The sequence below is a fragment of the Pleuronectes platessa genome, chromosome 11 (assembly GCF_947347685.1).
Source record: "Pleuronectes platessa chromosome 11, fPlePla1.1, whole genome shotgun sequence".
NCBI classification, from domain to species: Eukaryota; Metazoa; Chordata; class Actinopteri; order Pleuronectiformes; family Pleuronectidae; genus Pleuronectes; species Pleuronectes platessa.
In genome coordinates, this window is record NC_070636.1 from 17,251,783 (window position 1) to 17,269,678 (window position 17,896).

Genomic DNA, 17,896 nt, shown 5'->3' on the forward strand with positions numbered 1-17,896 from the left:
GCCCTCCCTCAGCGGCTTTTTGTTGTACTGTAACAAAACCTTGCCTCTGCTGTCGGGCTCCAGTATGTAGGCCACAGGCTGGACAGTGAAAAGTTACTGTGGTGACTAACTGGTGCAGCTGTCCACAGGTTAGTGACCACAGGGAGAGACATATCTAGGCCAGGCCAAATCTCATGGCTGTACATTCTGGTTCCGATTTCTGTCGACACCCTCGACTTGGATTAGATTTCATGACACTCACAAAAGAGAGTTTGAACTTTAATTCACGGTGTAAATTCAGCGGTATGAGGTGACAAAAGAAATGGACATTTAATAAACTTTCTTTACCTAGAACCACTTTCAAAATGTTTAAACCAGAGACACTTAAAAAACTTGGGGACAGGTATTGGTGTTGTAGCTGTATGTGCTCTGATTAGTTCCTGGATGTCTGGACAAATAACAATGCTGTTGTACTGGTGCACGGTGCGTCATGGGATCAGTGAGTGGGAGTGGGACGGGGTCCAAAGGTAAATAAATCGGTTGTCATAACGCCCATCAGGCCCTGCATAGATCCTATATCCCTGCCTGAGAGGCTCCTCTTCGTGCTGGATGTGAGTGTCGCCTGCGCAATGCAACACTGCCATCTATGGACAACAGCCGTGCTCCGCTCACTCACTGTTTATCCTGCATCACGTTGCCGCCTGTGTGCGTCCGGGCGCATCCGCCTGGACGCGCCTGTCATCTGGAGGAAACTCCTCCCCGCAGACAGCGCGTCCTGTCGCCTCTCCAGCGCAATGGTCTCCTGGATCATCTCTAGAGTTGTGGTGTAAGTCGATTTATATTATTGTTATTATTATTATATTTTTGATTATTCCACAACATGTGTTCTGCCTATAGTGATGGATTTCAGCCCTGCTTTTCGCAGGTGTTGGAGCCGCTCCACGGAGCTGCGCGCTTTACGAGCCTCTTCCACCTTAATCCCGTGATAATTCCAGCAGAATCATTCTTCGGGGTGTGAGGGGAGCAGATTCCTTTTTGACTCGACCACAGTGTGATTTCCACTGGATTGCACTTGGCTGTTGAGCAGGAATGCTGCTCCGGGCCTGTGGAGCTTCTAAACAGCGCTCAGCAGCCTGACACGCTTTGTGTTTATCAAGTGCAGCTTTTTAAAGATAGACAGACAAAGAACTGACGCGGTGGGCAAGGGAAAAACATGTTATCATCCATGCCATGCTAATATATGAGTCAGTTGCAGACAAAAAAAATCAGAGGCGTCGTAGAAGCGTAAAACGGCCGGAGCAGGTCTGTGAGGGGAGGCATATCCTCTGTTGATGTCCCATATTGGAAAAAGAAAAGCAAAAGGGATGGGTCTTGCCTTCTCGGGTTACAAAGCATGAGTTGTTCATGTCATAACACATGAGAATATATATCCCAGTATGTCTCCTTATGGCTGCAGTGATTGAACAATACGATCACATCTGTGACAGTATCTCTATCTACCTGCTCAAATCATGAATCAGCATCGCCATTGCAGAGCGTGTGAAGTGTACCAACAGCAAGGCCCAACCTCAAAATAGTGAGGTAATTAAATTTAGACTGCAAGATCGTGTTACTTAAATTGTGCCTTATGTGCTGTGCCTGCGTAAAATGTGCTCGTATGGGTCCAGTTTAGGTTTAAATCTCCAAGAGAAGCCTTTGGGTTTGTAGTGCAGAGCTGCTACGTGTTTTTTCTAATGTCCTTGTTGTTGTCTCTAAACTCTCTGAGAGCACAGTTAGCGGCTCCAGGCCTGCAGTGCTGCAACACGATGTGGCTCTGTAACATGAGCAGGTCACCACTCACAGCTGTTGCCCGACTGTGGAACTTTGGGTGCATGGCTCCCTGCAGCACAGGTGTCGGCACAGGAATAGAAATGTAAAGAAAAGGGAGGAAACCCCATGGAGGGCAAATCTGACCTCATGTCACCTGGACACCATTTGCAGCCGGTTGCAGAAATGTGACTTAATGCACGATTGAGTTCATAGTTCATAGGAGGAAAGAGCTGCAGCACGTTTTCTGATTTACCTTCATCTCACCTGCCAACCGGTCCATTGTATCACATGTGAAGCTCAGAAGACTCGTAAAATGATTGTACAGCATAAACACATGCACTGAAACAAAAAAACTCCACAATGACACATTTACAAGGTCAACTACTGAACAATGTTTCTTTTTCTGGGCTCAAATACAGAAAAGACAGTGATGAACTCAACGACCAATAGAAAAAGACATTGAATATATTATTTCAAGAGCATAGTTTGAAAATTAAATACATGATAATTGTTTGATTGTTTCTTTAGTATTTTATGTCATGCACAAAGACGAGGCCGACCCTCATGGGTTTATAAGGCACAGGTAAAGTTGCATCATAACAGCAACATTTCATTTCATTTCAACAAAAACATTCTGCCTTAAAATCTGCTTAAACAAAACTTCATCACCAGAAGCTCAACTCATACTTCAGCAATGAGGAAATTAGGTTGTCTTATAAGTCTAGACTAAAAACCTGCTGTTGTCGGGAGGCACATTCCTGGGTTTACCTAGGGTGCCAGGGCATTATTGTACCTTTATCTCGCTTATTATTATTATTTTTATTATTATTATCATAATTTGTCTTGTTGTGCAGTGTTTTGCTTTGAAAAGTGCTCTATAAATAAAGTTATTATTATAATCATCCAACCAAAAGAAATCAGGCCAAATTGAGGACATTTTAACCACAAGAACGTCTCATTTCCCCATCAACAGGACAGTAAAACAGGAAAAATTTACCTTGTTCTCAATTAATCCATAATATCCCACAGTGATGTTTTCTTGAATATGATATAGTCCACATCACAATAAACTATATTTTAATCGTTCTTGGTTTCATGTTGCTCCTGCTCATTTTATATATCTGTCGGGATGCAGTGTCTTTGTTTCAGGACTTGATGGTTGTTACTCTCTGACTTTCAGACTTGTGTTTGGGACACTATATCCTGCGTACTCCTCTTACAAAGCTGTGAAATCAAAAGATGTGAGGGAATATGTGAGTATATCGTTTATATTTTTAATTATTGAATTATATTAAGCCACATCCTCCCCATAAATCAGAACCTACCATGTGTTTTTTAATCATTTCTTTGACCTTTTACAGGTGAAATGGATGATGTACTGGATAATATTTGCCCTATTCACGACTGTGGAAGTATTTACGGATATGTTTGTTTGTTGGTAAGTGACTCCAGATGTTTAATGGATTTGGCCGTGGCAACTGCTGTGTTTTATCACATAACATGCTTGTGTCACGAACATAAAGAAACCATATAACATCATTTTGTTCTGCCGCCATTCTGTGTGTCCATTCCAGGCTTCCTTTCTACTATGAGCTGAAGATAGCGTTTGTGGTGTGGCTGTTGTCCCCTTACACTAAAGGCTCTAGCGTGCTATACAGGAAGTTTGTTCATCCCACTCTTTCCTCAAAAGAAAAGGTGAAGTGTCTTCCTTTGTTGCCGCACTTCAAGAGAAAGCTTCGGGGAAAATATTCAGTCTGTGCTCTGAGTTAGTCTCTCTGTTGTTTGTGACTAATTTTATACTTTGCCACAGTCTGGAGAACAAAAGTGGCTTTGTGATAATTCACTTTTCCACTTAAGCTGTTAAAGCTATGTTTGCTGGACAGGGGGGAAGGGGGGGGGGGGGGCACTTTCTTCTTCCATCTCTCTCTCTTTCCTTCTACGTGTGGGTCAGGAAACAGACGATCATGTTTTGTCAGGATCAAAAGTCAGAGAATCTGATTATGCAAGTCGAGCACATTACAATGAGATAAATGTGCTCATCATGTGATTTGTTTGTCATTGTGTCAGGACATCGATGAGTACATCTGCCAAGCCAAGGACAAAAGCTATGACACACTGGTGCATTATGGGAGAAAGGGGCTAAACGTCGCGGCCACAGCTGCCGTCATGGCTGCAACAAAGGTAATGCAGAGTCTGGACATTTTTGCTGGGTGGTGACCCGGGGGGTACAGTGGAGGGTCTGTGTAGATAATGGATGATAAGGTTGTTTGCTTCTCGTGTAATGAAGCAGGTCTATTGAGGGATGTTTTTAAAGTAACCTGATGCCAGCATTCAATTATTAATGCAATTAAAATGATCCATGCTCTAAACATCTCACATTGAAGCTAAAACAAATACCTGGCGTTTCCCGTCCTAGAGCCAAGGAGTCCTGTCAGACAGACTGAGGAGTTTCAGCATGCAGGATCTGTCCTCCTACCAGTCGGAGCCCGGGGACAGCGGCCCCGAGACCACACAGTCCGCAGCAGCCCAGCATCGGACCAGAAGTATGATGCGCAGCAAGTCGGAGAGCTACAACAAGGGTGAGGAGGCAGTAAAACGCATGAAACAGACTGACTTTATTGATGAAAGATGAAAACTGTGTTGAACATATAAAACAAGTTGATGAAAAAAGGGGGAAGATGATGCCTGCTCTCTCAGCACTTTAGCTACGAAAGGGCCATTATGATGTACTAACAGGGGCCTTCCAGGTTTGCGTCACGCGGATCATCATGCAGATTTCTGTCTTCCTGTTCAAGGTTGTTTAACCCTAGCGATATTGTTTAGTGCCCCCTGCTTTCCTGAGTGGCCCCCTGCCCTCTCTCCTGTCTTCCTGTTTTGGAGCAGGCCCGGCCTCAGGGGCCTGCCGGGCTTACTGTCCTGTGATAACACTCACGTGTAGCTGCGGGGACTTGTTCCTCGGTCAACATCATGTGAAAACAGTTGTTGTTTGTTTTCGTCAGGGTCTCGCTGTTGTATATTATTTTTCAGATCATAATTGCTCCGTTGTGAATAGAATTATAAATAACATTGAGACACAGCTTTACATTGAAGGCACAGTTAAAAGGGAATCCTGCTATTTGTGTAGCCCATATTTTATAAATGACAGTGCAAAACTCTTTCCCCTAAACCTTCAAATTTAAGGAAAATCTTGTATATATTTTTCGTATTGTCAACAAAAAGTAACATAACAGCAGGTCAGATTCAAAAGATAATGTCATCCATTTGCAAAAAATGGCAGAATAGGGGGATAATATAATAACAGTAGTAAAAGACATACATTTACAGATACTGAAAAGGAACAGCGACATAATGAGGATGGCACTGGTTGTTTCTGCCTATCACCAGTTCCTGTTTGGCCTCTGCCCAGTGACCTTCAGAAGGATGATGCATTGTCATATGAAGTTTCCTAATAATAATCCCAACTGACCAATATCTGTGGCTGCACTACAGCATTTAAACAAACAGCCTCTGACTCATTAGAACAGTCACAGGATTTACACGTTGTTCACCCCTTCCACCGACCTCTTCTGTTTCCGCGGTGCAGGGCAGGATTTTGACGTAACTGAGTATGAGATGTTGGGTTTGGACCAGTGGGTCTCCAAGGAGTCGCTGTCCCAGACCATTTCACCCTCTGAGTCTGAGTCCACACCCGTTACGCTCTCACTGACGCCCCAGTCCATCCCGCCCTCCACGCCCTCTCCACCTCCCACTCCCCCGGTTCCGGAGCTGTCAGAGGAGGTGGGGAAGGAGGCGCAGGCAGGGCTGAGCTCTCCCCAGCTAAAGCTGGTTAAGAGGAAGGCTCCTGAGGTATCTCGCCTCGTCACCGTGGCTGCCCAGCTGCTGCCTAATCCTAACTGCCCCTTGAGAGTGGTGATTGACTCACTGATTCCCTCATCTCTGTGTGGCTAAATAAATCATCATGGTTCAGCACTTGTATAAATATAGTCTGCCTGCTAATAGGGTTTTCTGCACTGATGAAGCTGAATCATGCATTAACTTCAGTGGAATTGTAGTTTAGTGCAAATGAATGTGTGATCTTGCTTTGATGTCTGATTGTTACGACTCACGTTTTTGGAAATGTGGCATGGGAAACATTCCAACATGGCAGACATTGACATGGATTCCTTTGCAGTGTATTTCACCACTGGTAATAACTTCTGTTTGGAATGTTATGTTTATGGAAATGGTTTGGCTGAATCATCCCCCTGAATTAACTGATATTCATTCATCCATACATTTCTACCAGTAACATCAGTTTGTTTGGTTTGGTGAACTAAATGAAGCAGCGCCATTAAAAGGAAAGATCCTCTCTGTCTCCTCTTTCTCTCTCTGTCAAACCACACGAAAATACCAAAACCAACGTTACAATTATTGCAATGGCACTCAGAAGACCGCTAACTGTACATCCACCCAGCTCAATCACTCCTACTCACGAGTGTCTAGTTCTTAGACCCTATAGAAACAATAGATATGTAAAATTATAAAATAATGACTATAGGAAATGATGTGATAACTTAAAGTATTTATTCATCATGAAAAATATTTACATAAAGTGAAAAAAACAATCCTGTATTCGCCCCTTAATTCACATCCGCACCAAAATTGAATGAGCTCTTCTCAGGCTCAGACGCCGCCCCTCCTCCAAGGCTGGCCGATAGTGTTTTTTGTCGTTTTCTGCATAATCCAGAAATAAATGAACACTTAAAACATAACCTCCTTGGTGGAGGTGATTACTTATCGTTTTTGTAGCTAAGGCCTTATCCTCAGTAGCTCATCCCTCCACAGATATTTGCTGTCTTTGACCAGGCAGACGTGTTCCTTCACTGCGATGAACATGGGCTTTGGAGTTTATTAACAAGGAAATTGCGTTTTTGTCTGCGTTTGTTTATTAGAAATATTACACAAAAACTATAAACCAGATTACCACCGAGTTTGGCAGGAGGAGGGAGTGTGGGTCAGGAAAGAATCGATTACATTTTTGGGGCGGATCCAGGAAATGTTTTCACTTTCTTTAACGCTATGAGACATTGTCACTGATTTTCAGAGGATGATTCAATTGATCTTGATGAAAAAACAAATCTGATATTGATATTGATACCTATGAGTGTTTGAAATTTGGTTGACAGAATGTAAGGGTTCTGTTGGGCTTTGGCAGAGGAACCTGTTCTACTGAGTGCCGTACTATTTTTGAGATGCACCACCCTGCATGTGTATTCATTCACAGCTGAAAATAGTCCCCAAAAAGTTCTCCTCACACCTGTTTTAGCAACATTTCCTACCATCTGTCTCATCTTCAGAAGGAACCGGTGGACTTGAGGTTGAGAGCTGTGGCCAAGCTAAGGACAAACAAAGTGTGAATAGAGATATGTATGAACACATTGTTGGTTTTGGTCTTTTCATGGGATTTGCTGACACGGGGCAAAAATATAGAATAATGTCAAACGCATCCTTTATAAAGTGTTGGGCTGTTATCTGACTCTGCTCTTATCTCCCCCCCCCCCCCCCCTCCAGCCTCCTCTTAGAGTCTTAAGGCCTCTCACAAGATCCAGGAGGGCTCTCTCTTCGAACAATGAAGCCATGTGAAACTGTCCTCAAGACGACTCCAGCTGCCTTCGCTGCAAGAAGTAAAAAAAAAAGAAAAAAATACTGAATGGCCAAAAGCTACATGACTGAAGCAGCCTTGCTTTGGAATAAGGTATTACCAAAGTGACCTATGTCGACCCCTCTATCTGTAGTATATCGCCTATGATCAATCAGGTGAGGTTGAATTAAGAGAAATGAGTGAATGGGCTCCATGCTGATAGACACTTTTATTTTTCAGTTTGTGGGTTATTGAACATGTGTTTATGTACAGTTTGTGTGTACCTCATCTTTAGGGTTTAATGGTTTTTATATATCAGGTTAGGGCAGGCAAGTGCATGAGTGTCTTCCCAGTTATTAGTCCACCGTTTGTTCAGCAGAATGTACTGTCACTGAATCCTGCCGCTGGTTTCGAGAATGACGCGGCCACTCCTCGAGAATGTGTTTAAAGCCAAGGATTTAAAAAACAACAACCCTGGGTGGTTGTTGTTTTATTGACAGTATCTGTTTCGGAGAAACATCTGAGAGCAGCTGAATTCTGCACTGATGAGTTATCTTATCACGATTTTGTGTAATCAGCCAAACAAACAAATATAAAACGTACTTATTGAAGAGTCAGACAGCAGTGGTGGACAATATTCAGTTATTTACCTCTATATTAAAGCCTTAATTAAAAGATAGTGGAGACTTAAAAATATATCAAAAAGTCTCTGCACATGTTGTGACTATTTGTGACACATATACGTTCTCATTAAATCAAGTTTGCACTATGTCTAGAATATAAATTACTGCCCTAAATGCTCAATGAAACGGCCAAAAGTTACACAATAATCATATTAAATTAGTAGCAGATTATTGTTAATTAATGTGTAATTTCAAAGTTACAGTTCATTTCTTGTGTGGTGAAAGAAATAGGACGTAATGACGGTGGTTTCACATTTAAAAGAAAAAAGGGTCACGACCAAAGAGTTTTTCTCAGTGGAGCAGACTTTCTTTTTTCTTTTTGACAATCTACTGTTTGGTTTTTAAAAACCAAAAATTATTTGGCAGTTGAAGGCCAATTGTGAACACGTCACTTTCAGCTGTAGCTGAAACCGACAAGAAACAAATCGATATTTACTGTAAACTAACATGGTTTATTTTTATTTTTTGAAATCACTGTGTAATGTTCTCTTCACTGAGCAACACTAAACCAGACGATCTCAACCTTCGACCTGCTTCTGCTGTTCTGTAGAAACTCACCAGACTGTGTTTTGTTGGTTTGCAGGTTTACAAACCTACATTTGAGTTCCTGTTGCATAGTGACTCCTGGAATGTTTTCACCCTGTACTTTTATTCACTGAGCCTGAATCATGGCAGCGTTTTACACGACGTGTCACTGTGCCGGTGGATTCACGCAGTCGATTTTTGATTTTCATCATCGTGTCGGTATAATTTGAGGCGGATTGAAGTTTGAAATAAAAGCTTCTCAGGTACAACCGTTCGGTTTACACGTCATTCACACTGTTGTTATAGATACACTTGCTATGCACACAAAATGTTCTTTCAATGGAGAAAAAAACTGGTTGTGTTTAGTTTTATCAAGTCATAGTGTTGGAGCTGATTAAAATCAGTGCAAAGTAAAAAAGAAAAAAAATCATGTTGCTTATCAGATTTTTAAACTTGTGCATAGACGGATACACTCATCATTGCATGACATTTGTTATTAATTTGTAGGAAAATTGAATCTCTTTAACAATTAATTTGGTGTGAAGCTGTCGGCCTCTTCAGATGCATTGCTGGTAAACAATTACACATTAATCTTTTGTCATTGCTTTACAGAAGAAACATGAAATGTTATGACTAAGTTGGCTATGCATACATTCAAATAACATGCGTCTTATTTACTTGTGAATTGGCCACTTTGACTTTTTGATGAAGAGAACCTCACTTACCAAAATATCCTAAGAATTTTTGTTCTGGCAGGCCAGAATGTCCAACAACTTCAATTTAAACTTGATTGTTAAGTATAAACTCAAAGCAGTGATGTGATGGCATCATGGTTTATGGCTCTCAATTGTACCACGGGATTCAATATTTCTGTTTAAATCAATTTGCAGTCATTAAATATCAAGTAAAAGTTGACTCTGTGTCTTATTTGTACTAAAATAACTCCCAAAAGCACAAATGATTTACCATATTGGACTTTATTATGTATATTACATCAATACATTGTATTTGAACAGAAAACATGACACCTCTAGACATATCAAATCACGGTTTGAGGTTTACACGGTCGTGGTACTTCAGGTATGGATCATCGAGATACCAGTTCCTCCTCTTCCAATAAGAAGTTGTCATTTTATCTAAAAGTTTGCTCTGTGTTTTGTTACAGATGACAAACTCCCTCAGGCGCTTTCGTCTGGCAGGTTTCTTCTTCCACAGTTTCTTCTTGTACCCAGCCTGTTAAAACAAGAGACTAACTGTCACATGGGCCAGTGCATTGTAGTTAATAAATCAGGGATTATGGCGTTTAACAGTAAAACAAGCGCACCTTGCGTCTTATCCAGAGTCCACAGTGCAGCCTCATGAATCTTTGTGTGACAGATTTGACGGTTTTTGTCTTGCCCTTCTTCAGACTATAGTAGATCAGGCTTCTGCTTGGCTGCAGAGTCAGACTGGGAACAAGAGCCGACACCCTGCAGGAACACAGAGAAGCACAACAACTGCTATTTAAAAAAACCCACAACCTCAAATACCTAAACAGAACGGAGGTCAATTACACTGGAAAGGAAGGAAAAAAGTATCAGTGTTTTCACTGTAAAGAAACTAATACTGCTGGAGATTGTTGATTTCCATTTATTTCGTTACTGCGAGTTTCCCAGTTTTGCTGCTAAATTAAGCCTGAAATATAAAACATTTCTGCTAAGATTATTAAAGTAATACACCTAAATAAAACTACAGGAAAGAGCAGAAATACTCTCACACTGGATCTGAATGGCGTACCAATGCTGTTTAAATATTTCCTGCAGGACACAGTTTGTTGGGGTGGAGGCAAAAACTTTACAACATCCTGTTTCCACGTATGGTATTAAGCTTACTTTTTATGTTCCTATTTATATTCCCCCTGCTTTGAACATAACAAGCAATAGCTTCGGCCACAGCCATTTTAAAACCACCACGGCCCCTTATTATTCTGTTTGTCTGTCCCCCTCATACAACAAATGAAACACTACTTTGTTTTTATTTATTAACTCTTGCTTTAAATTTCCATCCGTCTACTAAAAAAATGTATTTACTCACTCCATTCACAAATTTCCTTCCATTTATTGTTAAGATCTAATGTAAGGTAGCCATTAGCCATAACATAACATCATTTTTATGATTTATAGGGATAGTTCACCCAAAGATGAAATTCACTCATCTACTGACCGTTCTACCAATGGAGGGGTGTTTGAGTCAACAACACACTTTTGGAATTTCAGGGTTAAACAGCTTTGCAGCCAAATCCAATACAATTGAAGTAAATGGCGACCACTTCGCTCAATACTGATCCTGTGTCGTCATCCAAGTGTCAGTTAGCCCGGAGATTTGATTCCTGCAGCAGTTACCGCAGCTATCGCGAGTAACGTCACGTGCCCCTTCGGCGAGAGCTCAGAGGCGCGAGCTTGTGCAGTGTGCAAATGTGAACGTGTTTCCAGAGGAGAAGAGATTTAGGCTAAAACATGGTGTAAATGACGCTGTTTGGAATGCCGGGGCTTACTGACACTTGGATGACACCACAGGAGCGGTATGGAGGACTTTGTGTGTTTTTCCACGTTTGAAGAAGGAATTGCCAGTTACTTCCATTGTATTGGATTTGGCTGCAACGCTGTTTGCCCCTGAAACTCCAAAAGAGTGCTGTGGACTCAAACACTTCACCCATCGACTAGTGGTGAGTAGATAATGAATAAGTTTGTATTTTTGGGTGACCTATCCCTTTAACCTGATACATACAGTCTATACATATATTAAAGTTATGTCAGCTCTTAGTTGACACACACACAGAGTGGTGATGTTACTCTAAAAATCTTAATAACACTGTAACCCTCTGACAGTGATGGTGGCTGTGTGCGGTAGTGCTGCTCCGGCTCTTTACCGTTGGAGGATGTGGTAGCGGGGTGTGTGACAGGCTGCAGCCGGAAGTGGAGCGCGGACGGCGGCTGCCGCAGCGGAGCTGTAGAGCGGCGGAGGGTGGATGAGGCTGGCGAGCTGACGGAGCTGCGGTGTCCCGGGGCGAAGCGAGGCGGACAGCGGCCTCAGTAGCGCTGTCACACACACAAGACAAACAAGGAAAACATGAGGACAGAGCACTGACCTTACTGTTAGCTACCGTTCACACCCCCACTGGATAATATCTGTTTTAACTACATCCCGCGCTCCTGTGCTTCAGAGCAATAAAACACACGTGACACGCTGCACTTTTACTAAAGGAGACTAATGAGGTTATAAAGTGTGAAAGTCAAATTGTAGATACACACCGGACACCCTCCTCGCCATGGCCGCGGCCATGTTTTTTTCCTGTTAGTCTGTTGTAAGTACGGTATCCTGCGAGGACAAACCTTAACCACAGCGCGTTATCGCCACCGAACGTCCGCCATTGGAATTACAACTCTGCACATTTTCACTTATCAATGTTTACCTAAAATGACAGTCGGCTTTAAATCACGTGACGGCTTTAAAACGTTTCTTGTAAACGACCACACGCTTTTATTTGAGAGTGACTCATTCTTTCAGAATATGCATCATTTTTTAATAAAATATGAGCTCATGAAGCATAGGTATATACATAGTAATCAGATAAAAGTAGTTTCACATTCACCAGATAAAACATTATGAATGTAACACAATAAGAAAGGTCACCCTGGATATTCCTTCCTTTTACTTTTTATATTGAAAGTGTTTAAGTAAATACTTGATTTAGCTCTGATTAAGTATAATGTGAAATTTCCACATTGTATCATTAATATTTTTTTTTTATAGTATATACATTTATTTATAGAATAAGTGGATCAGCCATCCCTCCGGTCTTCTACTGAGATAAACATCTTCGGGATGAATCTTGGGGATGAGATAAACATCTTGGGGATGAGTGTGAACCAGTGTGAACCAGTGTTCACACTCTGTGACTCTGAAACTCACAATCTTGTATGGTCGCCTTTGAGTGCGACTATCAACTGTCTCCATCTTTCTGGTCCATGGTTGTCAATGGCAGACATGTTGTTTTCATGGCATGGCAGGAAATACTGAGGTGTAACCAAGTGATCACTACAATCAAACTATTACTTAAAGCAGTGGATGCTACTGCATGTTAAAGCTAGAACAATTAATCAGCTTCCTCATTCACTTTGCATGTGAACTGCATTTTCCGCTGCATATAACCTTTATAATACAGCAGGTTCTGTGGGAGTTATACAGCAGAGGACCAATTAGAACAGACGATGTCCTGATTCACACTTTCCACATAGGTTTATTTATCAGCCGACACACAATTTCTACTGCACTCATATACTGACACTTATGGTAAACGCATCTAAACCGCCCAGAAAGGGGACGGCAACGGAGTGCTCGGAGTGAAGGCCTCAAGGCCAATGTATGCTTCTCCGTTTTGACGGACACGGACAGATAGGACCGCCCTCTCCAACGTGGAACGCCCTCTCCGTGCCTCTCCGAGGCTCCTCGGAGAGCTTTTCGTGCAGCTCTCATTTTTCTAAAGGCCTCAGTATGCTTCTCCGAGTCCGTTTCGGAATGATGGACGGACGGATCGGACGGACCCTTTTTGATTTATAGTTCTACGAGCCTTTTTGTTGTGAAAACAATTCACCGCCAGAACAGTAGATGGCGAAACAGAAGTCGAGCTTAGACAAGCCTACCTCATGAGGTATATAGAAGAAGTCCACGCTGGTTTATTTACGTCCTCCCGGCTCCTCACACACAGTGAACGATGGCAACTAACAGAAAAAGGATGTTGATGATGCGACAGTTTTTGCTGAATAAAGTGACACCCAGCGGGTCAAAATGCTTTTGTTATCGTGTCTTAACGCAGCGGTTCCCCGGTCTTGTTTCCAAACTGCGTTGCTAATTCAACAGCTGCAACAGCTTGAAGCTACACGGAGGCAGCTAGCTTCCCCCCAGCTTCCACACACAGTCAGCAGGGACACCCGATACTAACTACTACCAAGTGTTTGCTTCTAACCTGACGGAGCTTGAGAAACAGTGTCATGAGCCGTGGGATTAAAGTCAGCGGGTTTTTGCGCTGTTCCCACCGCAGTTAGCATGGTGGCTAGCCCGCTAGCCCCGTTATCAAAGTTCGTTATAACCGTATGTGACCGTACACACATGCTGTAAGTGCTCTAACCAGCCACCATCAGCCGGACAACGCCGCTGGCTTAACACACTTGTCACATTAATCATAGAGTCGTAGTTGTGATTTTGGTTTATTGTGATGTAGGGAATGGAACAGGAAGTTTCCATTCCGAAATGCTGGCGTTAGCGGACCAATCACAGCCAAGTGCTATCCGTGGGCTGTCCGTCATTTTGACGTGTAGTTAAGGCCAATGTATGCTTCTCCGTTTTGACGGACACGGACAGATGGACCGCCTTCTCCAACGTGGAACGCCCTCTCCGTGCCTCTCCGAGGCTCCTCGGAGAGCTTTTCGTGCAGCTCTCATTTTTCTAACTAGACATTTTTCTAAAATAGTCTCTAATCCATGAGGCTTCCTTCTACCAAGTTGTGTGGTACGGAGCCGAGACACTGGCCAGAGAAGAAAACACTTGGAATACGTTGCTTGTTTGGTCTGCATGTGTGTGCCATGAGTGATGGGTAACGTAGTGCCAAGTCTAGTTAGTTGGTTTCGGTTAGGCTAAAACGCGGACATTTTACGGGCACTGAGCAACGACATGGTGAAAGCATTCGATAGACAGCGTCTCTTCTGAGGAGAAAGTATTGAAATGTCCCGAGGGTCAGTGAACAGGTAGGGGTGGGGCACGTGACAGTGTAGGCCAATGGCTGTAGGGTTTTGTGGGATGCCAGGCTCTCATTGGCTGATGAGTTGGCGTATCAAGGGTGAATGATAGCCTGGATGCCAGACGAACTTAGCCCCGCCCACAACATTTTGGTCGGGCAGTTCGGTCTGGAGTTAGCCTGGATGCCAGACGAACTTAGCCCCGCCCACAACAGATTTGGTCGGGAAGTTCGGTCTGGAGTCGCTCCATTGGGAAAAAATTATGGCCCGACCGGGCCAATCAGATTGTCAGGGCGGGCTTTATACGATGATTGACAGATGATCAACGGTAACGTAATCAACCACGTCATCACAGTGCCCTCGGGTTGAATTCGTTTTCAACAAACATGCCTGGCGCTGGCGAGCTGAGATTTGTAGATGCTGCCATTGAGTCTGTTTTAGAAGATATCGACAGCGCATTCATTTTGAAAGAGGAACACAGAACGTGGAGGCGACGCCAAAGCACCGCGCTAATCCCTATCGCCCCGGCGCTTGGCTGTTCACAACGGACACTGAAGCGACGCTGAACCGCCGGGCAGCGCTAATAATATCACCCGTTGATCCAGTAGATCGCTGCACGGCTTTGTGCCAGTCACACCGGAGGCTGAAGCAACACGCTGCGCCAAGGCTGCCTCGCGGTGCTTCAGCCTCCGGTGTGACCGGCACAAAGTTTTAACATGGGAGTGGATGGGAGCCAGCTGTTATTTAAGGCTTGGCGCTGCGCTGAAGCGTCCGGTGTGAACCCGGCGTTAGTAAATAACTCACAATGCGTTGCTTAGCATACGTCACATACTACGTTGCTCTGATTGGTTGTAGGTCTATCCAATTGAGCGAAGAGGAATTTTACTTCCTGGTCAGTTGAAACACGCCCCATAATTTTTTCCCAATGGAGCGACTCCAGACCGAACTGCCCGACCAAAAATGTTGTGGGCGGGGCTAAATTCGTCTGGCATCCAGGCTAGTCTGGAGTCGCTCCATTGGGAAAAAATTATGGGGCGACCAAGGAGCTCACCAAACAGGTCAGGGATAAAGTTGTGGAGAAATATGAAGCAGGGTTAGGTTATAAACAAATATCCAGAGCTTTGAACATCTCTCTGAGCACCATAAAATCCATCATAAGAAAATGGAAAGAATATGGCACAACCGCAAACCTACCAAGAGGAGGCCGTCCACCCAAACTGAAGAGTCGGACAAGGAGAAAATGAATCAGAGAAGCAACCAGGAGGCCCATGGTTACTCTGGAGGAGTTGCAGAGATCCACAGCTTAGGTGGGAGAATCTGTCCACAGGACAACTATTAGTCGTCTACTCCACAAATCTGGCCTTTATGGAAGAGTGGCAAGAAGAAAGCCATTGTTGAAAGGGATCCATAAAAAATCCCGTTTGGAGTTTGCCAGAAGCCATGTGGGAGACACAGCAAACATGTGGAAGAAGGTGCTCTGGTCAGATGAGACCAAAATTGAACTTTTTGGCCTCAATGCAAAACGCTATGTGTGGCGAAAACCCAACACTGCCCATCACCCTGAGCACACCATCCCAACAGTGAAACATGGTGGTGGTAGCATCATGCTGTGGGGATGCTTCTCTTCAGCAGGTACAGGGAAACTGGTCAGAATAGAGGGAAAGATGGATGGAGCCAAATACAGGGAAATCCTTGAAGAAAATCTGATGCAGTCTGCAAAAGACTTGAGACTGGGGCGGAGGTTCATCTTCCAGCAGGACAATGACCCTAAACATACAGCCAGAGCTACAAAGGAATGGTTTGGATTAAAGAATGTTAATGTCTTAAAATGGCCCAGTCAAAGCCCAGACCTCAATCCAATAGAGAATCTATGGCAAGACTTGAAGATTGCGGTTCACAGACGGTCTCCATCCAATCTGACTGAGCTTCATCTTTTTTGCCAAGAAGAATGGACAAACCTTTCCATCTCTAGATGTGCAAAGCTGGTAGAGACATACCCCAAAAGACTTGCAGCTGTAATTGCAGCGAAAGGGGGTTCTACCAAGTATTGACACAGGGGGGTGAATACTTATGCACCCAACAGATGTCAACTTTTTTGTTCTCATTATTGTTTGTGTCACAATAACATTTATTTTGCACCTCCAAAGTACTATGCATGTTTTGTTGATCAAACGGGAAAAAGTTTATTTAAGTCTATTTGAATTCCAGTTAGTAACAGTACATAATGGGAAAAAGTCCAAGGGGGGTGAATACTTATGCAAGGCACTGTATGCTAAGCAACGCATTGTGAGTTATTTACTAACCCGGGTTCACACCGGACGCTTCAGCGCAGCGCCAAGCCTTAAATAACAGCTGGCTCCCATCCACTCCCATGTTAAAACTTTGTGCCGGTCACACCGGAGGCTGAAGCACCGCGAGGCAGCCTTGCGTCAAGGCTGCCTCGCGGTGCTTCAGCCTCCGGTGTGACTGGCACAAAGCCGTGCAGCGATCTACTGGATCAACGGGTGATATTATTAGCGCTGCCCGGCGGTTCAGCGTCGCTTCAGTGTCCGTTGTGAACAGCCAAGCGCCGGGGTGATAGGGATTAGCGCGGTGCTTTGGCGTAGCCTCCACGTTCTGTGTTCCTCTTTCAAAATGAATGCGCTGTCGATGTCTTCTAAAACAGACTCAATGGCAGCATCTACAAATCTCAGCTCGCCAGCGGCAGGCATGTTTGTTGAAAACGAATTCAACCCAAGGGCACTTTGATGACGTGGTTGATTACGTTGATCATCTGTCAATCATCGTATAAAGCCCGCCCTGACAATCTGGTTGGCCCGGTCGGGCCATAATTTTTTCCCAATGGAGCGACTCCAGACCGAACTGCCCGACCAAAATGTTGTGGGCGGGGCTAAGTTCGTCTGGCATCCATGCTAGGTGAATGAGGAAGGGGAGTGAAGAATACAGTGGTGGATGATGATACGAGTGTCGGAGTTACGAACAAGAAGTGTGTCGTGTTCGCTGGACTTTAATAAAGTTAAACATAATGAGAAGTTTCCATACGCGAGGACGCTACAATATGAACGTGTTCACCGTTCAAATTCATTATTTGTCATTGAGTTGCGTTCAGTTCATCGTTCTCATAAAAGTGAACGTGTTCAATGAGCGCGTTCTTTTGCGTTCGTTCATGCACAACACTGGCCGACCCTACATGTAAAATAAATTATGCTGTTTTTGTTTTTGTGGCTAAAAAACAGAAGGGCCTTCACTACATTTTAAAAAATAAAAACTATTTTCAGCTTTAAGGGATAAACTGACAGTTCACAAGGACTTTTTAAAAGTCCAAAGAGAAAAAAGTTGAGAAACCAGGACTGCAAAAAATATGTAATGTTAATTTGTAATCCAATTTAAATTAGAATGAGACTCATCAGAACACAAAGAGGAACAATCCTACTCATAGTTGCCTGACTATTACAGTAGGACAGAAAAAAGGAAGTGGTCTGATAACCCAAATGACTCATGTTTCA

The 17,896-nt window shown here is 43.4% G+C and overlaps 2 protein-coding genes across 3 annotated transcripts; one reads left to right on the forward strand and one right to left on the reverse strand.

Annotated features, from left to right (window-relative positions):
- The first annotated feature begins 684 nt into the window (after positions 1–684).
- On the forward strand, positions 685–9,531 carry reep1 (receptor accessory protein 1). Of its 2 annotated transcripts, XM_053433938.1 has the most exons (8): positions 685–805; positions 2,969–3,041; positions 3,150–3,226; positions 3,363–3,483; positions 3,856–3,969; positions 4,205–4,367; positions 5,372–5,634; positions 7,339–9,531. In XM_053433938.1, exons 1-8 carry the CDS (start codon positions 774–776, stop codon positions 7,408–7,410), a joined length of 915 nt encoding a protein of 304 aa, XP_053289913.1. In that variant the 5' UTR covers positions 685–773; the 3' UTR covers positions 7,411–9,531. The 2 variants fall into 2 exon arrangements, with proteins under 2 accessions (XP_053289913.1, XP_053289914.1); XM_053433939.1 differs by lacking the exon at positions 5,372–5,634.
- A 43-nt stretch (positions 9,532–9,574) lies between these two features.
- On the reverse strand, positions 9,575–11,925 carry mrpl35 (mitochondrial ribosomal protein L35). Its single transcript, XM_053434921.1, has 4 exons — positions 11,907–11,925; positions 11,525–11,693; positions 9,941–10,085; positions 9,575–9,849 (listed from the first exon to the last, which is right to left on the reverse strand). Exons 1-4 carry the CDS (start codon positions 11,923–11,925, stop codon positions 9,661–9,663), a joined length of 522 nt encoding a protein of 173 aa, XP_053290896.1. The 3' UTR covers positions 9,575–9,660.
- Positions 11,926–17,896: the final 5,971 nt, after the last annotated feature.